Source organism: Brassica napus, chromosome C2 (genome assembly GCF_020379485.1).
Source record: "Brassica napus cultivar Da-Ae chromosome C2, Da-Ae, whole genome shotgun sequence".
Classification (NCBI taxonomy): domain Eukaryota; kingdom Viridiplantae; phylum Streptophyta; class Magnoliopsida; order Brassicales; family Brassicaceae; genus Brassica; species Brassica napus.
Window position 1 is genome coordinate 12,769,623 of NC_063445.1, and position 24,304 is coordinate 12,793,926.

The 24,304-nt window shown below is 36.2% G+C and overlaps 2 protein-coding genes and 1 non-coding gene across 3 annotated transcripts; all 3 read right to left on the reverse strand.

Annotated features, from left to right (window-relative positions):
- Nucleotides 1–557: 557 nt before the first annotated feature.
- Nucleotides 558–1,421, reverse strand: LOC125581682 (heavy metal-associated isoprenylated plant protein 13-like). Its single transcript, XM_048747523.1, has 3 exons — nucleotides 1,284–1,421; nucleotides 1,068–1,143; nucleotides 558–975 (listed from the first exon to the last, which is right to left on the reverse strand). Exons 1-3 carry the CDS (start codon nucleotides 1,290–1,292, stop codon nucleotides 731–733), a joined length of 330 nt encoding a protein of 109 aa, XP_048603480.1. The 5' UTR covers nucleotides 1,293–1,421; the 3' UTR covers nucleotides 558–730.
- Nucleotides 1,422–7,176: 5,755 nt separating this feature from the next.
- LOC125581683 (heavy metal-associated isoprenylated plant protein 13-like) lies at nucleotides 7,177–8,067 on the reverse strand. The gene is made up of 3 exons (XM_048747524.1): nucleotides 7,935–8,067; nucleotides 7,711–7,786; nucleotides 7,177–7,619 (listed from the first exon to the last, which is right to left on the reverse strand). The coding sequence occupies exons 1-3, from the start codon at nucleotides 7,944–7,946 to the stop codon at nucleotides 7,303–7,305; spliced, it is 405 nt and encodes a 134-aa protein (XP_048603481.1). The 5' UTR covers nucleotides 7,947–8,067; the 3' UTR covers nucleotides 7,177–7,302.
- Nucleotides 8,068–22,653: 14,586 nt separating this feature from the next.
- LOC125582653 lies at nucleotides 22,654–22,760 on the reverse strand. The gene has a single exon (XR_007320110.1). It is a non-coding gene; the product is annotated as a small nucleolar RNA R71 (small nucleolar RNA).
- Nucleotides 22,761–24,304: the final 1,544 nt, after the last annotated feature.

Below are 24,304 nucleotides of genomic sequence, written 5' to 3' on the forward strand. Positions count from 1 at the left end.
TGGTTTACAGAGTCAACATGAGTATGTAAATGTTTGTTGTCAAAAAAAAAATGATTGCCTTCACAAATGTGTAAATATAGTCTGTAACTTGTATGTATATTTAGGAATTTCTAAACGTGTATGTGATCTTAATGAATTTGTTTTATATGCATATTTAGGAAAATATTACTTAATATAAAACATATTTCAAAACTTTATGAAAACGATTTTAAATATGTATAATATCTATAAAATTTAGATATCAAATTAAGGAAGGTCTTCAAAAAACTTTAGGAAGATCTTATACATATTTGAGAATATCTTACTAAATAAACATATAATTAAAATTCGGTAAAGTATTCATAAAAGGTTTTTCTAAATACACATTTAGGAATGTTTTTTAAATATAAGTTTATGAAAATTTTCTTAAATTTGATGAAGTTATTATACACCTTTTCAATATCTTCTACAATTTTAGGAACATATTATACTTATTGGGGAAGGTCTTTCTAAACTCAAATTCATGAAGATATTATACACATTTAGGAAAGTCTTCCTAATATTTTAAGAAAATATAGTTTCTAAGAAAAAAATTATAATTCCTTTTTCCTTCAATTTAAGCTCATTACAAGAAATTTATATCACAGTAACCCAAAAATACATTCTTCCATCAAAATTAATAGTTCCATAGACTAAAATGAAGTGTTACATAATCACACAAGTATTTGGTTCCTCCTACACAACTCTGTAATTATTGCATGGTTGATATATAGTAAGAATTAGCATAGGACGAATGATATTGGTACGGGTAGCTAAAATGCGTAACAGGAGTCGGTTTCTCTGGTTCTGGCTTTTTCTCAGGTGGTTTAACAACTTCAACCGTAACAAGCTCTGCATTACATATCTTCCTTAGCTTCTTTACGATAAGCGGTACATCAACTTCACCAACTACCGTCATTTTCCCGGTTTTATCATCCATTGCTATCGAAGTAACCCCTAAATTTTTTTAACAACCATGAAAAAGTTAATTTCGCCGACTTATTAAAATTAATGATCATATTGTAAATGTTGAAGTTTATAAAAAATACCTGAAAATTTAGAAACGGTCGCCCACACTTTCTTCCTGATTCTTTCCTCGTGAACACTCAATTGCAATACAGATTTCTGTAATTTGAAACCAGACATCAGTTTTGCAAATTGTAAGAATCTAAGTAAGGTTGATCAGTTTCTATATATAGCGACTAATCAAACATTATAGTTTAATTATTTCAAGAACGAATATATATATGAAAGAAAGGGTGTACCTGGGTCATAGCTCGAGAAAATTATTGAAAAGCTTCAGAAATTTCCGATATATTTTTAAAGAGGGAGAATGAGAACAGATGTAACTTGAGATGTTGAGAGATTCTTGATGATAATTGCAAGTCCAAAGGTATCTATTATATATACAAAGTACATAGGAATATGCGTGGAAATTAACCATAGGAATATGCGTGGAAATTAACCAGCGGCCTTGGGCTAGTGGTACTTGAGGGGAAAACCCCCAATACGGTACCCGCAGTTCGAGTCCCGCTGGCCACCCGAGCTAGGGTTAAATCCCAAGAATACGTGGAGTACCGTGGGCCTCGCGGGAATAGTCGGTTGACTACGGTCGCCGGAAACCCGCAGTTACCTAAAAAAAAAAAAAAAAAAAAAAAAAAAATATGCGTGGAAATTAATATTGACCCACGAAAAGTCTTTGTTTCTTTCTATTTTTAATAACAAGCATTGTGAAGGACCACAAAAAGCATTGTGAACGAGTCAACTTTATAACTTCTACTAGTATAGTTTTGGATTTGGTTGAACATTAAAATAGATGTAACGAGGCAACGACGAAATCAACTGAAGAAGTGTCATTTGCTCATTATTAGGCCACGTTAACGACTTGGACAACGTTGATTTTTGACTCTGTTGACCTATTCGGTCACGTAAGAACATTGCTTGACAAGATCTTTAGAGTTTGTTCCGGGAGAAGTTAAGTTGTACTTGTAAGACACATACATCAAAACGAACACTTAAATCGAAATCCAATTGGGACTGAAGTCAAAACGGTTCCCTTTTATGGATTTTATAGATGTTGGATTTTCATCTGTTTGTCCTTAGGTTGCTTCTTAATCGTAAGAAAACATAGATCTGAAAAAACGAAGATCTGAAAAATTAATATATGTAGATTCTTGTTTCATATTTACCCTCAACAAAAATATAGAGAAAATGGTCAAATAAATACTGAACTTACAACTTTTAACACGAACACTTCATTAATCCAAAAAACATATAAACTTTTGTTGTTTAAGCCAAATTAGGTATAAATTTAGGCAACAATAACTTTCACTTGACCAATGTTTATTTTTTAATGTAATCAAAACGACATTGTTTTGCTAAAAAAAAAAAGCTAACAAAATTCACCATAAAAATATTAAATTTACAAAATTTCGCTAAAAAGCATGAAAATTTCATTGATCCAAAAATATAAAACATGTTTTGTTCAAGAAAAATTATATATAAACCAAGTCTCCAAAATCCGAACCGAAAAAATTTATATTTTTTTGGATCAGTGAAAAGTTCATGTTTTTAGCCAAAATATATAAGTTAAATATTTTTAAGATGAATTTTGTTAGTTTTTTTTTAGCAAAACAGTGTCGTTTTAATTTCCGTTAAAAACTAAATGTCGGTTTAAAAAAAAAAAATTTGACTAAAGTTATATATAATTTGGTTCGGTCAACATAAGTTCATATGTTTTTTGGATTAATGAAGAGTTCGTGATTTTTTGGCAAAAATGTGCAAGTTCGGTAATTAGCTGACCGTTTTCTCCAAAAATATATTTAAAATATTTTATTTTTCTAAATGAATAATTTTTGTTTTAAGTAGCACAATCATTTAAAACGAATGTATGTTTGAGACGGACCCAAAATGGGAACTAATTCAGGTGACTTCATTGTTAGCAAGAGTGGTATTTTTTATATCATGTTAGACTATTGTAATATTTTTTTTCCTTCGAGTCTTTGATATAGAAAATTCTTGTGTTTATTTGGTTGTGTTGAATTATTCTGGTCATTTTATTGTGCGATGTCATGCTCGGAATAGCTGATTAGCTTGATATGGAGCCAGAAGTCTCACATAAGCTAGACTGAAAAGGTTCATTTAAAAACTGTAGTCGTCTATTAATTAAATTTTCTTAAGCAAGCACTTGCATTGGTTAAGTTTTCATATGACAATCATCGTGCATTCATTGGAATTTTGCATACAAAGCATTATATGGACGATCTTAAAAAATACCGCTATGCTGATCCAAATGAGTGAGCACAACATATTTGGTCCAGACTTTGTTTGAATAGACAACTGAAAGAATCTGATTACTCAAGATGAAAATGAAAATGAAAGAGCCTCAAAATAGACAAAAGATTTATGAGGACAGATACATGAAACAGTATGAGTTCGAAGTTAGAGATGTAGTATATCTCAAAACCATCACTTACAAATGCAAAGTTTGAACATCAAAGAATGCAAAGTTAGTCCAAGATACATGGGAGTATGGGAACGTTCAAAATCCTGGAAAGGATTGGACAAGTCACCTATAAACTGGATATTCCTTCATTGATGGCTCAGTTCCATAACGTGTTCCATGTATTTATGCTATGGAAGTGATCGGGATAATGTGGTTTCAGAACCACCATCCGACTTAAGAGAAAATTTCAGTGTAGAAGGAATACCACTCTAGGTCATTAGCAAAAAAGTTAAAGAAGGTGGAAGAAATAAAATCAAAATAATCCAAGTTGCATGTGACTGCAATGGGGAATAAGAAACAACTTGGGAACATGGAACGGAAAATTGGTTATTTCATACCTTAACACATGCCAACGGTTCCGATTAGTACATACATTAATGACATTTATTAAATCATATCTCAAATTTAATACTTTAACTCTCATAACTAGACTAAATCATACTTTGACTACTTATATGTTAGTCAAATATTTAAAAAGCTGACATGTCTAATACTAATGATTTACGTGGTAATGCTAAATGTGACATAAAATATTCTAGCCATCTACTTAAAAAAAAATAAAAGAAAGCTCGGCCAAACAATGTCGTTTTCTCAATTTGTTTTTTGTGATGTTTCTTCGTATCTATCTCTTTGTTTAGTTCCACCGAGTTATACACTCCAATTAATTTCACAAGCTCGTCGTCGGGCTTTTTGGTTCTGTTGATAAGCATAATTGACTTGATGGGTTTCTGTTTTGATATATTTTCTTTAATGTTTGTCTAAGTGATACAGGACAACTGCTCTCACTAAGCATATATATTGCCTATGCCTCTCATGCAGGGGCGGCGGAGACGGCTTAAGAGGAGCGCGGGGAGGCTGTATTATTTAAATAAAATTCGTATTGGCCAAAAAATAAATTTGACAACACAAAAATAATTACTAAACATTAAAGATACAATTTAATTATACAATTAAAATATTAAATTTTGGATTTAACCTCATTTCCCTATAATTACAAAAAATTTAAATCCCTAAACACGTTTTGCTATTTTAAACTTTAACAATATGTTTATTTAAGCTCAACTTGTATCAGACCCAACTAATTTATAATACAGAAACATTAAAAAAATAAAGTAAAATTAAAAAAAAAAAAAAAATGTTCCTCTTCCTCACAAACTCAAGACGACAGCGAAGTTCCAACTCGTGCTTTACAATGATTTTTTTTGTTAAATTTCAGGCTGGTTTTCTATATTTTTTTAATACTCTACTCTTTTGTTTGTATTTTTACTTTATGTTCATGATTTGAAAAAGATTTACCAATTAGTTGTATATTTAGAAAGATAATATTTTATTTATTTATAGGATAAAAAGTTACTCTCCTTCAGTAAGAAAAAATATTTGAAGATGTAGCCAATGAAACTGGTATAAAACGTTTTCAAGCTATGAGTGAGCGTAAAGTACATTTGTAATTTTTGTGGTTTATAAATTATGTTTTTGATTTCTTTTTCTGACCCTGGTACAAAACGTTTCTGGCTCTCCCCCCCTACCAAACCCGAAAAAGAAAGACATATCATGAATGCGGGACTAAGGCCGGAATGACGAATGATGGATTCAGGTTGATTATGTCAAATATTAAACATGTAATAGCATATTAGCAAACTGATATGTTGTACTTGAACCTCGTTTAATCTTATATGAATCCAATTATGTTTAGGAGTTGTCTAGAAAGAACAAAAAACACGAAGTAATTCTTAAGTATAGAAAACTTGGAAAATAGCTTAAACCTAGTGGAGGAAGTTGACTTAAATTTGTACTGAAGGTACAAAAAAATGAACTGGGTCCCTTCACAAAAACTTAGTCGCTTGTCGAGAACGTTTTTTTGCTTTTTATAAAATGGCAAATCTCTTAAATAGCACATTTTATTTTTTATTGTTCTCTTAATAACCCTCAAAAGTCAAAGTGACCAAAATATTTTCCATTAAAAGGTTAAATGAAAATTCTATCATCATTTTTAATTTTAACTAAAAACTAATATGTTGTTTCAAAAAGAGATTCAGTTTTTCAATTTTTGGGGAAAACGTTCTCTTAAACGAAGTCTATAAAGACATTCCTTAACGTGTATGATATCTTTTTAACTTTGTAAAAAAAAATTCATGAATTTAGGATTGCCTTCGTAAATGTGTAAATATAGACTTTGAATGTAACTTGTATGTATATTTAGGAATTTCTAAATGTGTATCTGATCTTAATGAATTTGTTTTATATGTATATTTAGGAAAATATTACTTGATTCATATTTCAAAAATTTATGAAAACGATTTTAAATATGTATAATATATTTATAAAATTTAGATATCAAATTAAGGAAGGTCTTCAAAAAACTATAGGAAGATCTTATACATATTTGAGAATATCTTACTAAATAAACATATAATTAAAATTCAGTAAGGTATTCATAAAGGTTTTTCTAAATACACAATTAGGAATGTTTTTTTAAATATAAGTTTATGAAAATTTTCTTAAATTTGATGAAGTTATTATACATCTTCTTAATATCTTCTACAATTTTAGGAACATATTATACATCTTTTTAATACACGTTACTAGGGGTGTTCAATCTGGATATCGGTTCGGTTTAGGTTCGGTTTTTTTCGGTTTTCGGTATTTCGGTTAGTAAAATATAACTATCATTCTAAATCCATGTTTACTTCGGTTCGGTTTATATACCGTCGGTTTTCGGTTTATTCGGTTTTATACCAAAAAACATAATTATTTAGTTTGAGATCATATAAAATGAATTTTAGAGTCATATTGTCAACACAGTCATTTATTAAAAATATATTACATGTTCAAATAAATGAACAAAAACGTAAAAATGCTTCTACCATCAAATAAAATCATCAAATCTATAATTAAAATCAAAGCCTGAAATTTTGAAAATAAAAATATGAAACAAAACAGAAACATGAAAGAAAAGTTTTTCCACTCTTTCATATTTAGTGTTCATTAAAGTCATGCTTTTTCGATTGAACACGAAACTCTGTTTGTTTATAGATAAGAAAAAAGTTGTGAAAATTTTCCATTAATTAATTTTCATTAATATATCATCTTCATATTGATTTAGTGAATACTAAAATAAAGCAAAAAGATAAAAAAAGACTTAGAAAATAAGATGTCTGAATTGCGATGTATTCAAGTGTTTTACAAATTATATAAGGTTCTTTATTACTATAACATTATGGTAATAGTTATTAACACAAATTTAACTTATATAACAAATAGATTTTCATGTATTGTTATAAAATAGATACATATTTACATGTTTTTACTTTTAATCGGTTTTGTTCGGTTTATTCGGTTTAATCGGTTATATACCAAACCATATCCAAATCCAACGGTTTTTATAAAATTATATCCATTCGGTTTATATGGTATATACCAAAACCAAACCATATTGTCTATTTCGGTTCGGTTCGGTTCGGTACGGTTCGGTTTTACCATATTGAACAGCTCTACACGTTACTGAATTTAGGAAGGTCTTTCTAAACTTAAATTCATGAAGATATTATACACATTTAGGAAGGTCTTTCTAAACTCAAAGTTATGAAGATATTATACACATTTAGGAAAGTCTTCCTAATTTTTTTTCTTCCTATTTTTTTAAGAAAATATAGTTTCTAAGAAAGAATTATAATTCCTTATTCCTTCAATTTAAGCTCATTACAAGAAATTTAAATCACAGTAACCCAAAAATACATTCTTCCATCAAAATTAATAGTTCCATACACTAAAATGAAGTGTTACATAATCACACAAGTATTTGGTTCCTCCACCACAACTCTGTAATTATCGCATGGTTGATAGTAAGAATTAGCATAGGACGAATGATATTGGTACGGGTAGCTAAAATGCGTAACAGGGAAGGCAACAATTTCGGCCGGTTTAGGTGGAGTCGGTTTCTCTGGTTCTGGCTTTTTCTCAGGTGGTTTAACAACTTCAACCGTAACCAGCTCTGCATTACATATCTTCCTTAGCTTCTTTACGATAAGCGGTACATCAACTTCACCAACTACCGTCATTTTCCCGGTTTTATCATCCATTGCTATCGAAGTAACCCCTAATTTTTTTAACAATCATGAAAAAGTAAATTTCGCCGACTTATTAAAATTAATGATCATATTGAAAATGTTGAAGTTTATAAAAAATACCTGAAAATTTAGAAACGGTCGCCCACACTTTCTTCCTGATTCTTTCCTCGTGAACACTCAATTGCAACACAGATTTCTGTAATTTGAAACCCGACATCAGTTTTGCAAATTGTAAGAATCTAAGTAAGGTTGATCAGTTTCTATATATAGCGACTAATCAAACATCAGTAAATTATAGTTTAATTATTTCAAGAGCGAATATATATATGAAAGAAAGGGTGTACCTGGGCGGTCATAGCTCGAGAAAATTATTGAAAAGCTTCAGAAATTTCCGATATATTTTTAAAGAGGGAGAATGAGAACAGATGTAACTTGAGATGTTGAGAGATTCTTGATGACAATTGCAAGTCCAAAGGTATCTATTATATATACAAAGTACATAGGAATATGCGTGGAAATTAATATTGACCCACGAAAAGTCTTTGTTTCTTTCTATTTTTTATAACAAGCATTGTGAAGGACCACAAAAAGAGTGAACGAGTCGACTTTTTAACTTCTACTAGTATATTTTTGGACTTGGTTGACGACGAAATCAATTTGAAGAAGTGTCGCTTCCTCATTATTAGGCCACGTTAACGACTTGGACAACGTTGATTTTTGACCCTGTTGACCTATTCGGTCACGTAAGAACTTTGCGTTAGAAGTTCTTTAGAGTTTGTTCTGAGAGAAGTTCAGTTGTAATTGTAAGACACATACATTAAAACGAACACTGAAATCGAAATCCAATTGGGACTGAAGTCAAAGCGGTTCCCTATTGATTTTAAAGATGTTGGATTTTATTTGTTTGTCCTTAATTAGGTTGCTTTTTTTTATTCGTAAGAAAACATAGATCTAAAAACCATAGATCTGAAAACTAATATATTTAGATTCTTGTTTCATATTTACTCTCTAAAAAATTAATGAATAATTTTTGTTATGTTTTAAGTAACACAATCATTTAGAAGAAAATGTTTGTTTGTGCCCCATTGCAAGGACCCAAAAATCAGAACTAACTCAGGTGAGTTCATTATTAGCATGGGTGGTTCTTTTTTTATCATGTTAGACTATTGAAATATTTGTTTCCACCTAGTCATTGATATAGACAGGTGGAAATTTGTTGTGTTTATTTGGCTGTGTTGAATTATTCTGGTCATTTAGTTGGGCGATGTCATGCTTGGAGTAGCTGACTAGCTTGATTTGGAACCAAAATTCTCACATAAACTAGACTGAAAAGGTTCATTTTGAAAATATATTCGTCTATGAATTAAATTCTCATAGGGAAGCACTAGAAATCTGAGATTGCCACATATAAGAAAGGATGAGATCTCCTACGGATGAACCTAAATTATAGAACGTGGATTTCCGATTTACCTTTTTGGAGTTATATTAATATATTAAGTTTATTAAAAAAAAATTAGAACGTGAATTTCATTAAAATTCATGTTTGGTAAATACAAAATATAAGTTGGAACTGCAGATGCTTGATTGAAAACAAAGTATTTCCAAAGGATCAACAAATATACTGGACAAGAGTAAAATGTATCACTAGAACCAAATGAGTAAATAAAGTTTATATATCGGCTTAGAGAGCAATTCTGCCAACTTTTACATTAAGGACCTTAACAGCCTAATTTCCTTGGCACAACTGAGAGTTGAGCTTAGAGAGTGACAAATTTTCTGGGCTTCCAACTTAAAACCAATTGGCGGTAAATGAAGTGGTTTTTATACATTACTCAAGTTCTTTACATATTTTTAATGTGAGATATTCTCTCCAACACCTTCCTTCGAGATAATGGTGCGTATAACCATTAATCTCGTAGAATCCATCATACCCAACCACGACAATGTTTTATTTTTTCTACCAATCTCGAAGAAATTGAACCTTCTTTGGACCATCAATTAGTGGGTTGATCGGGACACTTTTCGGGCTAGATTAATGGGTTATGGTGTAGCACCTAGCTCTGATATCATGACAACTCTTGGACTTAAAATTTAAAACTAATTGGCGGTAAGTGGAATAACTCAAATCTCTTATATTTTACCCAAGTCCACAATATGAGATCTTCTCTCCAAAAGAGAGAATTGAAAGACGGATAAAATTTTCCAATAGTAAAAGTTTGGGGGAAAAATTACAGGGAGCATTCACTGAATTTTGGTCAAAAAATAGAGAAAGTTCATAATTACAAGAAGCCAATTTGTGTACCTTATAACAATGTTGTTACCGCACTACAAGAAAACAACGGCATACTGAGGGAAAAAATCGTCGGTATGTCGTCGGAATAACGCTATTCCGACGACATACCGACGAAAAAAGTCCTCGGAAATAACTCCTCGGAAATTCATCTTTCCTCGGAAATCCCTCGGAAATTTCCGACGGAATTCCGAGGAAACCCTATTTCCACGGAATTTCCGAGGACCACAAGTTCGTCGGAAATTCCTCGGAATATTCCGAGGAAGATGTCGTCGGAATATTCCGAGGGATAAACTTCCTCGGAATATTTCCAAAATTAAAAAAAAAATTATAAATTTATTTTTTTAAATTGAAATTCGAAAATATAAAATTAAAATTGAAATAGAAAACATATTTAAAATACAAAAATAATAAAATAGTTTTTATAAATAAAAAAATGTTTTATAAATACAAAATTAGTTTTAATAAATATGAAATCATCTTTTTATAAATACAAAATAGTTTTTATAAATACAAAAAATAATAAAATAGTGTTTATAAATCAAAAAATGTTTTATAAATACAAAATTAGTTTTATAAATATAAATATTTTTATAGATATGAAATCATCTTTTTATAAATACAAAATAGTTTTTATAAATACAAAAATAATAAAATAGTGTTTATAAATCAAAAAATATATTTTATAAATACAAAATTAATTTTAAAATATGAAATCATCTTTTATAAATCCAAAAATCGAATTTATATACAAAGAACGGTTTGTATATTTAAAAATAGTTTTTATAAATACAAAAATAAAAAAAATAGTGTTTATAAATAAAAAAAATGTTTTATAAATACAAAATTAGTTTTAATAAATACAAATATTTTTATAAATATGAAATCATCTTTTATAAATCCAAAAATCGAATTTATATAAAAAAAAACGTTTTGTAAAATCGAATTTATATAGAGGAAACGTTTTGTAAATACAAAAATAATGAACAATTTATAAAAAAAGTTTTAAATCAATTCAACACAACCAAATCACAATTCTAAACCTATTACACAACAAATCACAATCCTACCCAATCACCCTAACAAAAATCTATCAAAAACCTTCTAAAATCATCAAATCTACTTAAAAACCTAACAAATAGGACCTAAGAGAGTGGGATATGGTCCTTACATGATTTGTAAGGGAATGGAAAGGATTCGCCGGAGAGATCGTCGCGAGAGAAGGTGGAGAACGCCGGAAGGAGAGAGAGATCGCCGGAGAGGAAGAAGAGAGAAATGGGGAAGAAGATGCGTTTCGAGTTTATAAAACCTTGGGTCCGACGGATATTTTCCATCGGAATTCCCTCAGTATTTTCAATTTCAATTTTCGCGAAATATTTGGCGGCTTGTTTGCCCGGTTAAATAAAAATATTCCGAGGAAATTACGACGGACACTAAAATATCCGTCGGAATTTCCTCGAAATATTTCCATTAATTCGAGGAAAAAGAATATCCTGTGCATGTATTTCTATTAATTTATATTGTTCCTCGGAATTTCCTCGGAATATTCCGAAGAAATACCGAGGAACTAGTGTTTGGGGTTTCAAAACATCAATTTTTTTTGCCGTATTTCATTTCTTATACAATTGTAATGCATACCATTGAGGATTCTTTGTAAAGATGAGCATAAACCATGAAATAACAAATTTCAAAACGAATTGTAAGTATTCCCTTTACCGTTCTTTAAAGTGTATAAGTGTTTCTCTTATGTTGTGGGGATTTCGTTCATACAATCGAAAAAGTGTTTATTATAGGGTAAGGAACAAATTTTTGACTTCATAATGAACGTAAGACACTTAATAAGGGTTATATAGGTGTTATTCAAACCGCAAAACGTTATTTTCGGTTTAAAAACCCTATTTCCTCGGAATTTCCTCAGAATATTCCGAGGGAATTCCGAGGAAACCCTTTTCTTCCTCGAAATTCCGTCGAAATATTCCGAGGAAATTCCGAGGAACTAGTGTTTTTAGGGTTTCAAAACGTCAATTTTTTTTAAACGGATCGATCGATGGATATATGTCCAAAAACGCATCGATTGATCACTAAGATGGACCAAAGCGTAACAATGTGATCGATCGATGAGATTATCCCATCGATCGATCGAGGATATCAAGTGTTCCTCAGAATTTCCTCGGAATATTCCGAGGAAATTCCGTGGAACTAGTGTTTGGGGTTTCAAAATCTCGAATGTTTTTTTATAAACGGATCGATCGATGGATTTATGTCCAAAAACGCATCGATCGATCACTAAGATGGACCAAAGCGTAACAATGTGATCGATCGATGGGTATATGTCCAAAAACGCATCGATCGATCACTAGTTCGTCGGAATTTCCTCGGAATTTTGTAAAATCCCTATAATATTTCCTCGGAATTCATCGGTTTTTTCTGAGGAACACATTTTTCCTCGGAATTTCCTCGGAATATTCCGACGGATTGATGTTTCCTCGGAATTCCGTCGGTATATTCCGAAGAAATTCCGAGGATTTGATTTTCCGTCGGACTGTCCGTCAGAATACCGCTGTTTTCTTGTAGTGCCGGTGTAAATATTCTAACAGAATCAGTAAGACAAAAATAAATTGAATAAACTCATAATCTAAAAAAAAAAACTACCAGTAATGTAGATGCATGTCGTGCCCTTAATATTTCATCAGAGTGTAAAATTTATCTCATTTGGTTGAGATTTAATACATCCCACATCGTACTAGACGACAGCTGGTACATTTGCTATATATTTTTTTTGATAAATCCTATCGGCTGATCCGGTTGGCATCGGAAAGAACGTACTTAGTGCTATAGAGTGAACTGGCTACCATGATCCGAGTTTGGAATACCTTTCGACTAATTCCAGAGAGTGAACCGATCATCTGTTACGATCTACCATGTAAACCATTTGGGCCGAAGCCCAAGTCTAGACTCAACAAATGATGATAATTTAGTTCACAAAGGAAATCGAACTTAGGACTGATGTGGATACACATCAAGCCCCAAAAATTTATCAGGCTACCACCACTTGGTTATTTTTGCTACATGTTTTGGCGGTTGACCATGAGAAAAATGGGAACAAAATCTTAGGACCGTCGTTTGGGTGTATAATAACAATTGAATGACTTGTAGTGATATGAACTTTTAAGATATTTGGTTGTAGTGTTTAAAGCTTAAGTAGGATGGTTATGTTGTGTTAGGATTTTCAAGTCTATGTTCAACTCTAACCATTATTATGAGTGTATAATAATATTGTGTATTTTGGCTCCAAGTAGCAAAGTTCACACTTTGGCCTAACCGTTTAGATAACTTTTGACCAATTCGAAAAACGAAAGCTCTATGAATGTACGAGAATCTATATTTTTGATCAAAAAAAAAAAATTATCTGATGCAGTGCATCTTCACACTCGCACTTACACACGATCCCGTCTCCTTGATCCTCATCGTGATTATGATTTCCACTTCTTTGTATTACGTGTTGGCTTGTAATTAGTTTTGGGCTTTTATGATCTTTTTAAAAATGTACATCATTAGATTAGGGTTTGTTGTAAAAGAATGGGGAATTATCTATGTATTATTAATGAATAATAGATGTTACTTATATAAGGATTACAAAGTATAGTAAAAAGGAAATTATCCAAAACCTAATACAACATGTAATAAGAAAAGATTTAAAACAGATAAATGGAAAACATCTTAGATCTAAGGTCGGCCAAAAGATAGGCCGACTCTCTCTCCTCAGCCGCCGACTCTCTCTTCTCCTTTGGCCACGGTTGGGCCTCGTCTTGGTCTTGGTTATGGGCCATCCACATAATGATTTATAACACTCCCCCTTGGATGCCATAACCATATGGGTTTGTATCATGCACGACGTTGCCTCATTAAAACCTCTCTAGGAAAACCAAAAACCCAAGGTGGGAAAAAATGGAAACCGTAGACAGGAAAAAGAGTACAACACATGACACTCCCCCTGATGAAGGCATCACTGAAGATCCTTCAACTGGCGCATTCCTATCTGATGAACCAGCTTCCTAAACGTTAAGATCGGCAGAGACTTAGTGAACAGATCGGCCGAATTGTCACTGGACCGAACCTGAACCACTTCAACTTCTTTAGCCTTCTGTAGGTCGTGGGTGAAGAAGAACTTAGGGAAGATGTGTTTTGTTCTATCTCCCTTAACGTATCCATCTTTGAGCTGAGCTATACAGGCTGCATTGTCCTCATAGATGATCGTTGGTTCTTCCTTTTCCTTTCCCACGGCCAAGCCACTCTCCCTTAGGATATGGCCGGTCATGTTCCTCAACCACACAAGCTCTCGGCTTGCTTCATACATGGCTATGATCTCGGCATGATTAGATGATGTTGCCACTCAGGTTTGTTTTGTGGACCGCCAACTCACTGCAGCCCCACCGTGTATAAACACGTAATCTGTCTGAGATCTAGCATTGTGTGGGTCAGATAAGTACCCAGCATCTGCATATCCGGCCATGTTCTCTTTTGGCCGATCGGTATAGAACAATCCGAGATCGGTTGTTCCTTGCAGATATCTGAACATATGTTTTATTCCGTTCCAGTGCCTAAGTGTCGGACATGAACTGAATCTAGACAGTAAACTCACGGAAAAACTTATGTCCGGTATAGTATGGCTAGCCAAATACATTAAGGCTCCAATGGCACTTAGATAAGGTATTTTCGGTCCGAGCATATCCTCGTCCGGTTTCCTTGGTCCAAACGGATCCTTCTCAAGGTCTAAGGACCTCACGACCATAGGACTTGACAAGGAATGAGCCTTGTCCATATTGAACTGCTTGAGTATCTTTTCTGTATATGTCTTTTGATGCACAAGGATTCCATTATCCACATACTCAAATTGCAGTCCCAAACAGAACTTAGTTTTTCCTAAGTCTTTCATTTCGAACTCTTTCCTTAGACATTCGACCGTTTGGGAAATCTCTCCAGGGGTTCCAATCACATTCAGGTCGTCCACATAGACAGACATAATCACGAAGCCCTTGCTGTCAAATCTCTTTATAAAGATACATGGACTTATTGGATCGTTCTTATAACCTTCTTTCATAAGGTACTCTGATAATCGGTTGTACCACATTCGACCTGATTGTTTCAAACCGTACAAGGCTTTATTCAGCTTAATGCAATGCTGTTCTCGAGAACCTTTCTTATCTTTGAGCTCAATACCCTCTGGAACTCTCATATGGATTTCATTATCCAGTGGACTGTACAGATACGCAGTTACTACATCCATTAGCCGCAGATCAAGCTTCTCTTTCACGGCCAGACTGATCAAATATCGTAATGTAGTTGCGTCCACCACAGGGGAATAAGTTTCCTCATAATCTATTCCTTGTCTCTGTGAGAATCCTTTTGCTACAAGCTGTGCTTTGTATCCCACTGGTTTGACATCTCTAGGTGTCACGGTTATAGGGCCAAAAACGCCTCTTTTCTTTAATGATTCTAACTCCACGTTTATAGCTTCTTTCCATTTGATCCAATCTGATCTTTGCATGCATTCATATATGGACGTGGGTTCTAGATCCTCATCTTTTTCCATGATCTCAAGTGCTACTTTATAAGCAAAAATATCATCGACGTCGATATCATTTCTGTTCCATTTCGTTCCAGACATTATATAATTTATAGAGATTTCTTGATTGTCCGGCCCTTGTGTCCCATGAAGTTCGGCGTCCCGAACCCCATCATTTGGAACGGTCGGAACATTTGGCATGGCCGGCACACTTGGCTCGACCGTCTGGGTCGGCTCGGCCGGTCCATCAATGTTCTGGACGGTTTCCTTGATGCTCTCGGATCCAGCACCTCTCTTGGACTTCCGAGGCTGTTTATCTTTGGAACCAATAGGTCTACCACGTTTGAGACGTTGATTAGACTCTGTAGCCACTTGATCTTGTCCCTTCTGGATGTCTATTCGTATTGGTGCATTACAAGCCGGGATATATGATTTTGTCACTCTATTTGGGTCAGCAAATGAATCTGGCAGTTGATTAGCTAGCTTTTGAAGATGTATAATCTTTTGGACTCCCATATCACATTCTTTAGTCCGAGGATCTTGCCAATATATTGATAGTCGAGACCATTCGATTTCTTTGCTTAACCGGCTGTTATCTCCCCCTAAGGTCGGATATGTGGACTCATCAAACTGTGAGTCTGCGTATTTGGCCTTAAACAAATCACCGGTTGTTGGCTCAAGATACTTTATAATGCTCGGGGAGTCATATCCTACGTATATTCCCATCCTCCTCTGTGGTCCCATTTTCGTTCTCTGTGGTGGAGCAATTGGAACGTAGACGGCACATCCAAATGTTTTGATGTGGGACACGTCTGGCTCATGACCCGTGAGTAACTGGGATGGCGAATATCTATGCTCACTAGATGGCCTGATGCGAATCAGTTCTGCTGCATGTAATATGGCATGTCCCCACGCTGATACCGGGAGCTGAGACCGCATGAGCAATGGTCTGGCTATCAGCTGGATACGTTTAATGAATGATTCAGCCAAGCGGTTCTGCGTATGTACATGTGCCACGGAGTGTTCTAGACTTACCCCCATGGACATACAATAATCATTAAACGTCTGGGACGTAAACTCACCAGCATTGTCTAAACGTATAGTCTTTAAAGGAAAGTCTGGAAAGTGTGCTCTCAGTCTTATTATCTGAGCAAGCAGGCGTGCAAATGCCAAACTTCGTGTGGACAGTAGACAGACATGCGACCATCTGGTCGATGCATCAATCAGGACCATGAAATATCTAAACGTCCCACTAGGTGGGTGTATTGGTCCGCATATGTCTCCCTGAATCCTTTCCAGAAAATTTATGATCTCTTTATTAACTTTGGCTGGTGATGGCCTGGTTATGAGTTTCCCTTGTGCACATGCTGCACATGTGAGATTGTATGGGACAACTCCTTTGAACGTGTGCCCTTGTGAATTCATCATCAACTTTCGCATCATGTTAGTACCGGGATGGCCAAGCCGGTTATGCCATAAAGTGAAATTGTCGCAGGCATTAGCCTCGATCATACTGACCTTTGCATAGTATAGGCCAGTAGACATTGCAGGTAAGGTTTCTAGGATCCTTTTATAGCCTTTGGTGATCGAAATTATGTTAAGGAATTCTTTATTTCCTTCTTCCCATGTTTCAAGATGGAAACCGTTCAATCTTATGTCTTTGAAACTCAATAGGCTCCTTTTAGAGCTTGGGGAATACAAGGCATTTTTGATCTCTAGATGAGTGTCTTTAGGCATTAATACATAAGCCTGGCCGTGACCTTCAATCAGGCCGGCTACACCTGCAATGGTGTGTACGTTTGCACTTTGCATTGTGAGATTTAAGAAATATCTTTTATCTCTAAGAATTGTATGACTTGTGCCACTATCCACCACGAGTATGCTCATTTCGTCATTCATTTCTATAAATAAGATTTCATTTCTCAGAGATTTCAAAACTTTCATTTATTAAAGTTGCAGAACACCGAAATTAAAAACACCAAATCAATCATAAAACAATCATAAAGCAATAAAACAAGTCGTATCGAAAATTTTAGTCTTTGAGACAATCAGAAGTCTCAAAGTCCATCAGGTCGTCATTTGCAACATCGGATTCTTTATCAGCCTCATAACCGGAATCATGGACCATATGAGCCTCCGGGTTCTTGTCCTTAAGACTCTCTTGGTAGAGCTCACATAAGTGCTTAGGAGTTCTACAATTCTTGGCCCAATGGTTGCTCATCCCACATCTGTGACAAACGGATTTGGTTGAGTAAGACGGTTTGGATATACCGCCTCGACCTCGTCCATATCCGCCTCGGCCACGACCGGGATTGGAACCACGACCACGGTTATTGTGGTTTCCTTTCCGGCCGGCCAAGTGTCTATCTCGACCGTTCGAGTAATTGTCACGGTTCATGTATCCACCACGGCCTCTGCCATGTGATCTCTTATCATTCTGGATGTAATTGCACTCGTTGGGATTTTTCTTTTCAACTTCATTGGCCTCTGGTAATGTGGCAGATCCGACAGGTCTAGCTTCACTGTTCTTCATCAGGAGCTCATTGTTTGCCTCGGCCAGAAGCAGGCACGAGATCAGATCAGTGTATGTGGCGAAGCCTTTCATTCGGTACTGCTGCTGCAGGATTATGTTTGAGGAATGAAACGTAGAGAATGTTTTCTCAAGTAACTCTTCTTCGGTTACTACTTCACCACAAAGTCTCAGCATCGAGACAGTCTTAAACAAGACCGAATTGTACTCATCCACTGAGTTATAATCCATGAATCTTAGATTCTTCCAGTCATTTCTAGCTTTTGGGAGTAACACTGTTTTCTGGTGATCATATCTATGTTGTAAAGCATCCCAAAGCTCTAGTGGATTTTCCATCGTAATGTACTGATCTTTTAGACCTTCAATGAGGTGATGGCGTATAATACTTATAGCCCTGTACCGATTCTTATCAGTCTCATTGTTGTCCTTGATGATTGTGTCACCAAGTCCCTTTGACCTTAAGCTGATCTTTGTATCTAGCGCCCACTGTAAGTAGTTATCTACGGAGAGATTAAGGGCTGCGTAGTCTCTATTTGAGATTTTCGACATCTGAATCACATTATCATTTCAATTTTAGGTTTACAATGTGATCATGTGGCCGCATGGTATAACAAGCTCGGCCACAAACTTGTCTTACGCATCTATGAGAAAAACAATCAATCTAATCGACCATGGTACGAACAAACAAGCCACACGTCTAGGTAGACAAGCAATAGGATCGGACATGTAAATCTAATTTGACCATGGTGCGAACAATCCTAATATATGATTCTACATGTACTAGGGAGATTAAGGCCACACGGCCATATGAGTTTTAATGCAATCAGATTCGAATTCGTATGTTTTCTATATGCTGGTCGATTTCATTAATCAATGTGAATGCAATCCAATTCAAATTCATATGTAATGCAAACAACCTTAGCAATTAGATTAGGGTTTCTACTTTAAAAATCTAAGGCTTTCGGTTTTAATTAAAGGTTTCAAGGCCTTTAGGATTCAAGTTCTAGATCAGATTACTTCAATCAATCTAACAATCCTAAAACCTCAAATCAATCAATTCAATCAATAAAAAACGAATTCAGTCCTTTTTAGGGTTTAGGGTTTCGATTCCTGAATTAGGGTTTCTCAAAATCAAATCAGGAACAATCAATTCAAGTTTAAAGGAATCGATTTCTATCTTTCTAGTTAGGAGATTGCCGATTTTTTAATCTTGAAGGTTTTAGGGTTTTGATCAAGATCAAAGTTTCCATAATTATGGATTAGGGTTTTGATTAATCTAAGTTCTCAGATTAAGTTATACCTTTGTTTGTAGGGGTTTAGAACCGGATCACCTTTAGAGAGAGAGAGAGGACGATCGGATGCACGCGGGTCGCGGATGGGACGATCGCGGGCTGGACGTGTCTCTGCTGCGAGCTGCGCGGAGATCGGGTCGGATGCGATCGCGTCTCGGGTGTGGATCGCGAGCTGGACGGTTCTTCTGAGCTGGAACGTGATCTGAGAACTTCTAGGATTCAAGAGGGATCTTCTGAGTTTTTGATTGAACTAAGAACGAGATTAGGGTTTTGGTTTGTGGTCGCCGGTTTTGGCTTTTAGTGTTAGAGGTTTCGATTTGTCTCAGGTATCTAGAGACGATCGTGCTGATAACGTGTTGTAAAAGAATGGGGAATTATTTATGTATTATTAATGAGTAATAGAGGTTCCTTATATAAAGGATTACAAAGTATAGGAAAAAGGAAATTATCCAAAACCTAATACAACATGAAATAGGAAAAGATCTAAAACAGATAAATGGAAAACATCCTAGATCGAAGGTCGGCCAAAAGATAGGCCGACTCTCTCTCCTCAGCCGCCGACTCTCTCTCCTCCTTTGGCCACGGTTGGGCCTCGTTTTGGTCTTGGTTATGGACCATCCACATAATGATTTATAACAGCGTTTCATTAATTAGTATTTTCTATTTAAATTGTAATTTATCTCGCCTGTAAATCATTGATATCTTGAACAAGAATGACAGAATGTACAGTTCTTCTTCTGTCTTCATCATTTATTTGAATAAATGATTGTTGGAATCCTTGTTTGATTTGTTATTCTTCAAAATCAGCGATCATCAAATTTTTTGTCAAACATATATTCCTTTTCGAATCAATCGAGATTCGAGTCTATCCAGTTTGAGGCTGGCCCAATCTATAAAAATCATGGCATGGGACAATTATACATTCTTGACGGATTGACAGAGCAACGAATCAGTAGATCATTGGGCTGAGTTACATCGTGAACATCTGGAGACTCATGAAACGAGTCAATCATCTATCCATTGATCTATGAGGATTCATGGTGAACCTATTTCCAATATCTATGATGGTCTTCGACGAGCAAGTGATGTGTTCTTCGACGACGAGGTTGGAGAAGGCCTCGATCATCAACCTAATATTTGATGTTTATGATGATGTCAATCATGTCTATGATGATGGTACGTTGATGAAGATCCAACCTCCGACATCCTTGAAGAGGAAAATGATATCTTGCATATTTCTATTGTTTTATCCATTTATCCATGTGCATTTTGATCATATAGATTAGGATTTAGCCATGTTTAGGTTGCATTTTGCATACATGAGTCCTTATCAGGTATTGGAGTACCACATGGAGTTCTTGGAGACACTTGGAGGCATTTGGAGCTCAAAAATGAGTGTTTAGAGTGGTCATTGGGCGAGCAAGGCATGGGAGCGACCAGTCTGGAGCGACACCACCAAGTCGCTCTGATCACCCTACTGGAGCGACCTAACCAGAGCGACAGGGAGAAGTCGCTCGCGGTTTCATCACTCGGAGACGCGAGAACGAGCCCGGAGCGACCTCTCGGAGCGACACAGCGAGGTCGCTCCAGCTGAGAGCGACGTTATGGGAGCGACAGGGAGAAGTCGCTCGCGGTTTCATCACCCAGAGACGCGAGAACGAACCCGGAGCGACCTCTCGCAGCGACACAGCGAGGTCGCTCCCGAAGCCTAGAGCGACTTGTCGGAGCGACGGGCTGAGGTCGCTGCGCGTTTTATTTCTACTCGAACTTGTGATTTCTCAAGGGCCTTTTGGTCATTTCATTATGCACGTTTTTATTTTCTAAACCTATGTTTTAATACTCTAGGAGCCACCAAGAGGGGGATCATCTTGGTTCTTAGAAAAACCACCAAAAAACCTTTGGAAAGTCATCTCTTTGAATCAATTGATCAGTTTATTATTGAGAATTCTGTGTTCTTATCTATTTCCTGTGTTTCTCTACATGATTAATCTGAAATCCAACATGGGTTTAAGAGGAATCATGGAGATTAGTGAGTAATCACCTTTTGAATTCATGGGTTAGGGAGATTGAGGGTGATTAGGTTAGAACTAGGATGTTTTAGTGTAGATCATTCATATTCCTTGCTAGTAGAGTAGCATAATGCATCTTCTGAGTTGGCCACTCAGTAGTTGATCCTTAGGCATTTCCCACCCGAAAGGTGTTTGAGGAAATGCCCGAGACAACTCTCCTAGCTTTTAGCATACTTTGCCAAAGACATTTGTTGTTAGAGGTGCTAAGATAGCCATTGGACTTGCTAGTATGATTGCTTTCATATTATTCAACCAAAGACATTTGATGTTTGAGATATGTTAGCAAATGAGCATTCATCTAGACATAGAGCTTGCTTAGAATTGTGTCTAGGCTTAAGGTTGATAGTTTGATTGATCATTTGCCATCCTTAGTTCGATACTTGATCACCCAAGGTCTAATCCCTATGCCCATGAGTTCTCTTTTCCCTTAGTCAAGAAGTATCATTCTGTTATTGCTTTCTAGTTTTAGTCATAGCTTAAAACCCATCTAAATCATTGGTTGCACTTAGATTAAGTGAGTACTTGCATTCTCAGTGCTTTGATATCCCTCAGAACTGGTTCGACAATCATTTATACTACAGCATTTGTCTTAGGAGCCTTGAAAACTCCTAACATCAAATTGGCGCCGTTGCCAATTTCTGAGTAGATTTAAACATTGAGATTTAGTCAATTGCTTGAGACTAAGTCATTTTTATTTTCTTTTGTTACTGACTCTTCTTCACCTCCCTTTAATCTACAGGTGTATGAACTTGCGGAGCAGGGGTCCATCAAACCTAGTTCCAAGAGCAGCAGACATCAGAGCTTTAGAGAGAGAGTGTGCTAGAAAGAGAAGAGAAGAAGAACATCAGGCTCAATTGCAGAGACTGAACACTGACATGGGAGACGTTCATCAAGAAGATGCAGGCGTCAATGGCGCTAACAACAATGGTCCACCTAACCAACAGCGAGCAGCTCGGCCCATTGGCACTTACGACCGTCCAAACATTCATGGTTATCGATTGGGAATCCGAGCACCCGCTGTGGCAGCCAACAACTTTGAGATCAAGTCAGGACTCCTCAACGTGATCGAGAACAACAAGTATCATGGCTTGGCTCTAGAGGATCCATTTGATCACTTGGACAGGTTCGACAGCTACTGTGGGTTGTCAAAAACCAATGGTGTCTCCGAAGATGCCTTAAAGCTCAAGCTATTCCCTTTCTCTTTAGGGGATAAAGCACGTCAGTGGGAGAAGTCTCTACCAAGCGACTCCATCACCACTTGGGATGACTGCAAGAAAGCATTCTTGGAGAAGTTCTTCTCTACTTCAAGAACTGCTAAGCTGAGAAACGAGATCTCCAGCTTTCAACAGAAGGGCTTGGAAGGTTTCAGTGAAGCCTGGGAAAGATTCAAGGGGTACCAAGCTCAATGCCCACACCATGGTTTCTCTAAAGAGAGCTTGCTGAGCACATTCTACCGTGGTGCTCTTCCTAAGTACAGGGCCAGACTGGATACAGCTAGTAATGGATTCTTCTTGGGGAGAACTGAGGAGGATGCAGAGGAGCTGGTTGACAACATGGTTAAGAGTGATGCAGTCTACAGTGGAGACCACGACAGAGGCAGTAGATCTGATGATAAGCAAACGAGGAAGGAGTTGAAAGCTCTACAAGATAAGATAGACATCCTCCTTGCTGATAAAGCTACCCAAGAGCAGCTGCACTTTGTTGGCAACCCAACCCAAGAGACACCAGCTGTTGTCCATGAAGTTGAAGGTTTGGAAGGTCAGGAAGAGTTGTGTTTCATCAACAACAATGGTAGCTGGTACAAGAAAGAGCCCAACTTTCAGTACAACAACTACCAACAGAAATCCTATTCCAACAACCATCAGAGTGGTTACCAGCCTCGAAACAATCAGCAAGGCAGCTATCAACCACAGCAAAACCCTCCTCCTGGTTTCAACAACAAAGGCAACAATTCTTCCCAACAACAATCTAATCCCTCTACCTCCACCCCTCAAGTCAGCAGCACTGATGCTCTACTGAAACAAATCCTGGAATCTCAAACAAGAAGTGAGAAGCATGTTGGCTATGAGTTGAAGAATCTTCACTCAAAGATTGATGGGAGCTACAATGAGCTCAACAACAAGTTCAGAGCTTTGGAGAACCAGTTTGCTGCCATGAACACTCAACAAAATCGCCAACAAGGTTCTCTACCTGGAAAGTCTGAGCAAAACCCCAAGGAAACCATGAAAGCTATCACTCTCAGGAGTGGTAAGGAGTTACCTCAGAGAGCTCTCACCAAGGATGCTGAGAAACAAAGTGAGGGGGTTGCCATCACCATAGATGATGAAGTGGTGATTGTTGATGAGAAGATCAATGACGAGATCTTGGAAAAGATAGTGGAAGCCAAAGGAAAAGGAAAGGTTGGAGAAGAGAAGAAAACAGTTAAAGATGGTGAAGTTGTCACTCCTGCAAGTGAAAGTTCTTTTGTTCCTCCTGCCTATGAACCTAAGCTTCCATTCCCAGGTCGATTCAAGAGGCAGTTGCTAGAGAAGTACAAAGCTCTGTTTGACAAGCAAATGAGTGAAGTCCAGGTCACAATGCCCATTATTGATGCTTTCATGCTGATTCCTCAGTACAGTAAGTTCCTAAAAGATGCTGTAGCTGCAAAGAAGAAAGAGATGGAGGGCATGGTGATTCTCACTCATGAGTGCAGTGCTATCATTCAGAGGCTGGTCATACCAAAGAAGCTAGAAGATCCAGGATGCTTCACATTACCTTGTGCTCTTGGGCCTATGGTATTCGATAGGTGTCTCTGCGATTTGGGAGCTAGTGTCAGCTTGATGCCCCTATCTGTTGCTAAGAAGCTCGGTTTCACTCAGTACAAGAAGTGTAGACTTTCTCTGGTATTGGCTGATCGTTCAGTTAAGTACCCTGTGGGTATCTTAGAGGACCTCCCAGTGATGGTTGGAAATTATGAGATCCCTACAG

Coding starts and splice junctions, on each gene's coding strand:
- LOC125581682 (XM_048747523.1), bottom strand. Junction 976..1,067: donor GACCGTTTCTAAATTTTCAG/GTATTTTTTATA, acceptor AAAAAAATTTAG/GGGTTACTTCGATAGCAATG.
- LOC125581683 (XM_048747524.1), bottom strand. Junction 7,620..7,710: donor GACCGTTTCTAAATTTTCAG/GTATTTTTTATA, acceptor TAAAAAAATTAG/GGGTTACTTCGATAGCAATG.